The sequence below is a fragment of the Oncorhynchus gorbuscha genome, linkage group LG13 (assembly GCF_021184085.1).
Source record: "Oncorhynchus gorbuscha isolate QuinsamMale2020 ecotype Even-year linkage group LG13, OgorEven_v1.0, whole genome shotgun sequence".
NCBI lineage: Eukaryota > Metazoa > Chordata > Actinopteri > Salmoniformes > Salmonidae > Oncorhynchus > Oncorhynchus gorbuscha.
This window is the reverse complement of record NC_060185.1, coordinates 47514580-47520566: the sequence shown is the minus strand read 5'-3', so window position 1 is coordinate 47520566 and position 5987 is coordinate 47514580. Positions and strand designations below refer to the sequence as shown.

Here is a 5987-nt window from a genome sequence, read left to right as displayed (position 1 = left end):
TTCCAAAGAAAGTTTTTGGGCTATAACCAGGTTAACGCAACAGGACACAACCAAACCAAGAGTTACTCAAATGTGCCACTTCACAATTTGAAGAGGCATGTTCATTTTGTGAATACAGTCGATAATATTTTCAAACCCTCGATGGCATGACAAATTCAGCATTGCATTTCAGACGCAAACATTACGTACAAAGTTCCCCCAAACACCTTGAAGACAGTGAAAATACAATCATTGTAAGGGACTAAACATGTTTAATTTAAAAAAGGTTAAAAAAAATACAAAACCCCAAAAGTTCTATAAATACATAAAAAATAAATTAAAACTTAATTTACTAAAATACCCATTAACACTAAAACAAGCTTGAAACATTTGTCAAAGGCATTTAAATACAACGGATTGCAAAAAGAGCATCCACTCAGAACCAACTACCATTTGATCTCCAAAGCACTTTTAGAAAGACACTGCAATTGAATCTACTGAACAAGGTGCAGTTTAGGTCCAACTCAATAGAATCAGATTTCAACAGCAACCCAGTTTAATCATAGCACGGTTCCATTTATTTTTCTGCTAAAAGTCAGGGATTACATGCAGAGTCCACCACACAGGGGATACACACTGTACCCTTGGGTGAGTCTTCAGAACATCTACATACAATTTCAAAACATATTTACAGAGATCGCAGAAGCAAGTGAGAAAACAATTATTAATTCTCACAAGCCAACTTGCCAAGTAAAGTTAGGAAACTGATATAAGCTTTCATCTAAAAACAGAAAAAGGTCCCCCTGCAAACAATGGAAATTGCAGTTTCCAAAAAAAAAAAAAGAAAAAAAAAAGTTTATAGGCACTGAAGTCATTTGAAAAAACTAAACTGGGTTTTTGGAAAAGGTACATTTAAACCCAGTCAGAAGAACAGTGTATAATAAAGACCATTGCCAGTATACAAAATATCACAACATTAGTCACCCAACATTCATAGGGGGAAATCTTCTAGCCTGGCAGAAATTGATTTCTATCCTTGTCTTTGGCTTTAACATTATACGATTAATTCATTGCTCCTCAAACTGGCATTTACATGACTAGTGAGGTGGCAGGAAATTAGGACTTCCAGCACCAATCACACAATTTGATAAAATGGTCAGTGCAACGCAACTCCGGCACCTTGCCTTGTTGACTTCCAACTCAAATTGTACAGCTCAATTTCGCTTAAGCTTAACTGAAGCACATTCGTTTGTCAAGCATCTGCCGTACAGTAACAGCATACTGCTGTAAGGTTCTTTAAAAAATACACAAGTCTTTCAATGGACAAGACAAGTCACACTGGTTGGGGAAGGTTTGAGGATACCAGCATACCTAGAGGAAGAAGCTAGTGCCGCTGAAGCCCTCGTCAGGCACTGACAGCTGACTGAAGATAGGCAGCCGCCGACCAGACCCATCTGGACCAGAGGAGTCAGACCCACTGAGGCTGCTGGCTGAGCTGCCACATCCACCCTCGTGGTCTGACAGTGAGGTGTAGGAGAGGCTTCTGGCACCGAGAGCAGGGCCACAGGGGGGACTCTGGCTCTGCTGCAGGCCACAGCCCTCTGATAAGGTACAGGGGGTCTGGAAGGGGGAAGGCACAGGGGACAGTCCACAGAGGGAACAGCCCGAGTCAGGAGAGGGGAGAAACTGAGACTGGAGATCACAGGCCGGCTCAAAGACGCAGTCCATCTCAGAGAAGGTGTGGGAGAGTAGGTCGGTGATGTCAGCCGAGGTATGAGGGGAAACTGGAGGCACGAGGAAGGGGTGGGAGTGCTTCAGGGGCTGTGGAGGGGCAGAGGGGACGCCTGAGAAGCTGAAGCTCTGCCTAAGCAGAGGGGGTCGTCTGGAGCGGGGGGCTTGGGGACCAGGGCCAGGTCTGGCAGGGCCCAGGTCGTCCTCGTTGTTATGAACAAAGTGGCAGCGGATGCCATATGGACAGAAGCCGATGGTGTGGAAGGTGCGACAAGGCTCTGTCTTGTACTTGGGGTGTCTGTTGAGGTCACGCATCTCATCAAAGCCGTGGGCAAACTGGCACTTCCCCCCGTACTTACAGATGCCACTCTCAGCAAAGGTGCGGCACAGTTCAGTCTTATAGCGTGAAGAGGTGGGAGACCCAGAGACAGGGCCACCAGTAGGGGAGGCTGGGGGCTGTTTAGGTTCTGTAGAGGCCCAGCCTAGGGTGCACGTGCTGGGGTCCACCATGCTGACCGAGCGCTCAGCCCAGAATGACATCTTGTTCAATCTGGATGGAAGTGAGGCATCTGTGTTCTGCCCCCAGTGGCAGGAGGTCTTGGTTGCACCTTCTGTGGAGTCTGTAGAGAGGGCAGAGCTAGATGCAGAGAGGGAACAGGGGGCCCGGGGCTTATTGTAACCAACAGGTCTCACTGGGAAAGTTGACTGTTTGGATGCATCCCGGAGGTCCAGGCTCAGAAGATGCTGGATAGAGACAGTAAAAAAAAAAATACAAAAAGTTATACAGACATCTACATTTTCACAACATGTTCTGTTGCCTGAAGACTACAGTCATGTCAAGAACGCCGTTTTATGTTATCTGGAGGATCCGCGTCTACATAAAAAAAAATATATATGAAACAGCTAAACTTAATAACACATCAATAAACAGACGTTCTATAGGCCCATGTGCAGAGGCCTAACATGAGTAAACTAAAGTTAACAAGAGCGATACTTGGTCTTTTGAAAGCAACGTTAACGGCAGAGTTCAATTCAGTCGACCATCTACAATTAGGTGCTGTAAGACTTACTTTGTAAATGGACAATCGTTAAAGTGCAAGAAAAGCTGGACTGTCCAAGCAGTTCAGATTTGTTGTGGGTGATTTTAGCTAATGCAATTTCAGTTTTCATATTACCTTTAGTTAGTTGCTTGGATTCAGTTACTTTAGCAGAACAATGTTAATGTACTGTAAGCTAGCAAATACCTGCCGTTGACTTTTGAAGCGCGCACTAAAACTTATTTAAAATGCACATGGATAACCAGCACTCCACAGTTGGTTTGGGCATTGAAAGCACCAATCTTAATTTGGAAACGATTGTGTAGTTCAAAAGAACAATCGACGTAACTCACGTTAACCACCAATGTGGAGTCATTTCCAGTGATACTCAAACAGTGCAGCAAGCTAAAAACGCACGTCAATGAATGAATGACAAGATGCTCCGCGTCACCGGCAGTTGCACGAATACCTACATTTGTAAGTTAGTCGGGCGCACATTGTCAAATAAAAACATAGCTAGTTAACAAAACATGACACCACTAACAAAGATGTTCTCATCGATCTGTGCCACTAACCTATCTGGGGACTGAACCTGCATTGCAAATTACTCACTGCCGGTATTCATTCGAAATAAACTTGTTGGCAAGTTTAAATAATTAGGTAGCATTATTAGCAAAACTACACATTATTTGCATATACGGTAGCCTGCTATATTGTGCTAATCATCCGTTGATTGGTGCAACGCTAGCAACATCAAGACTTGCTGCCAGACACGAGTCATCGTTAGCTGGCTAGTTAGTTCGTTTTTAATGGTTTAAAAATAACCAAATTACCTTGCACATAACCTCTTCCAAATCAAGAAATTGATTAAGCGCGTATGATGGCATTTTCATGAGATGGGATTCCCTCTTGCACAAACGGGAAAGCCTGCTAACTCCAGTTAAGCAAACTTTTCAAAGTTTTCTGTGCGAACTACAAACCTTCGCGCTGGTCCACGTGTGGTTTTAAGGCTTCACTGTATACCACAGCCACACCCCTGCACCAACTCTCATTCCCCTCTGTATGGCCCGCCTACCGCTCAGCCTAGTAGTTCCGTGCTTGTCAGCCAAGCAAAGCACGGACGAGCGCTGACTTACCCGTCGCGGAGAGATGCACGTCACATCACAACAACAAATCTGAGGCACACTGATTGATGGACAATGTTGGACTGCATACCATTTCTCTCTTTTACAACCCAAAGCACAACTTGTTTTCATACATTTTAATTTTGAGTGATTATAATTTAGAAAGATGCCAAATATATGTTGTAGTTCAATGGAGACGGAAGGCACCAAGCACATATTGTTGGTCAAATTGGACAAGATGATGAAGGTACTGCGCGTTTCCATTCACACAAATATGAATGTGCAGATGATAGGATGCAATAACAATGTAGCAATTCAAACTAATGTCAGTGCACTGTAATGAGTAACAGTACCTCATGTAATATATCAGCATTCTGCATACCATCCAAACACACGTGCAATGAATACAACAAGAAGTTGTGTCCATAACGTGCTCATTCAATGCATGGCCACATTGGCCAGTAAGCTAATGCTATGGTCACAAATGTTCTCAATTGTGGCGTCTGGCCCACATGATTAACTTATGGAAATCTCATAACACACATGAAGATATAGTTTCCTCCTCAAGGCTCACCAAATTGAAACCTCAAACCCCTTCTGTGGGTGTGTCCATAAGGAGGAGGATCTTGAAGTACCTTGATGTCACGATCGCGGGGAGTTATGTCCTGGTCAGATGAAAGAGACCAGGGACCAGGGGATCTAGACCAGGCCGAGCCCACCAGCAGCAGCAGCCACTGGGTTGTGGCCCAACTCACAGTCACCCAGGAGCTCAAAAAGAAAGAGACGACAGACCTCCTGGAGCAAGGCCTTTGATTTCAGAGGTGGAAGGTGTTGAATGTTTTCACCCCTAGGCTAGAGATCCAGACATTAAAGCCAATGCTGCCTGGAGGTGACGGAGGGCAGGCAGGGGTGATGTGGTCACACGTTGGGTGCAGCCAGCATCGGGAACTTTGGTTTAGAGATAGCACAGTCAGGGATGGCAGACTAAAATCCAACCAGACTTAGCGTGAGTGGAGATGGTGAAGGGGAAGTTTGTCAGACAGATCGTATGTGACCCTGTTCTCAGTAGGTCAAACATAATTTTAGAGAAACTGTTGCTGGATACTATCAATTGCAGTTTTATCCCATTCTCCCTATCTCACTTATTATTATCATTATTATATATTTTTTTACCTTTATTTAACAAGGCAAGTCAGTTAAGAACAAATTCTTATTTACAATGACGGCCTACGCCTGCCAAACCCGGGCAGTGCTGGGCCAATTGTGCGCTGCCCTATGGGACTCCCAATCACGTCCGGATGGGATACAGCCTGGATTCGAACAGGGGACTGTAATGACACCTCTTGCACTGAGATGCAGTGCCTTAGTCCGCTGCGTCAGTGACAACTTGTTGTTTCTCATTATAGTCCCCTTTTGCTATATTGAGCATTGCACTAACAAGGCTCTCTCCCTTGTTGGGGGAACGGAGTTAATACCGATAAGGAGGAAGGGGGGTGGACAGAGGGTTAAGTAAGGCCAAGGGGGCTTTTGGAGACACAAGGGTACTTGTGAACAAGCTGACTTAGGTCTTATGTCCATGCACTTAAGGTATTTCAGTAACATAACATGAACTCATGACAATGCAGAAAGAAAGGTTTTGTTTTGGTTATGGCCAAAGCTCAATGGTTTGTGCCCTCTAGAAACAGCAGCACATTTTAATGAATGATCCTCTATATGAGATTAGGGAAACTATAGCAGGTCCAAACAGGCTCTATCCATCCCCCAGTATCAATTCTAAAAGTAACTTGAAAGACACAACAAAAATAACATTTTCGCAACAATTAAGAAATTACAGGCCATTACTATAATTGAATGTAACGCATTCAAGTATAATGTCTTATTTCGTCCATTACCCATTATCAATATCTACTGAGATGTGCCATGGCAAGACGAAGAAGAGCGCCTGTTTTCAAATTCTGGAGCCACGTGCAAAGAATAGGAAATTGAATACAATTGTGATTCTGCAATATTTTAACCGTTTAAATATCAAGTTGTTTGGTTTCCATTGAAAGAGGACAGAAAAAACAGTGTGCTAGCTGACCAGTGTGCTAGCTGACCAGTGTGCTAGCTGTAGAAT

At 44.0% G+C, this 5987-nt stretch overlaps 1 protein-coding gene across 1 annotated transcript; it reads right to left on the bottom strand.

Annotated features, from left to right (window-relative positions):
* Positions 1-231: 231 nt before the first annotated feature.
* Positions 232-3721, bottom strand: zgc:114130 (uncharacterized protein LOC570332 homolog). Its single transcript, XM_046296475.1, has 2 exons — positions 3581-3721; positions 232-2454 (listed from the first exon to the last, which is right to left on the bottom strand). Exons 1-2 carry the CDS (start codon positions 3638-3640, stop codon positions 1351-1353), a joined length of 1164 nt encoding a protein of 387 aa, XP_046152431.1. The 5' UTR covers positions 3641-3721; the 3' UTR covers positions 232-1350.
* Positions 3722-5987: the final 2266 nt, after the last annotated feature.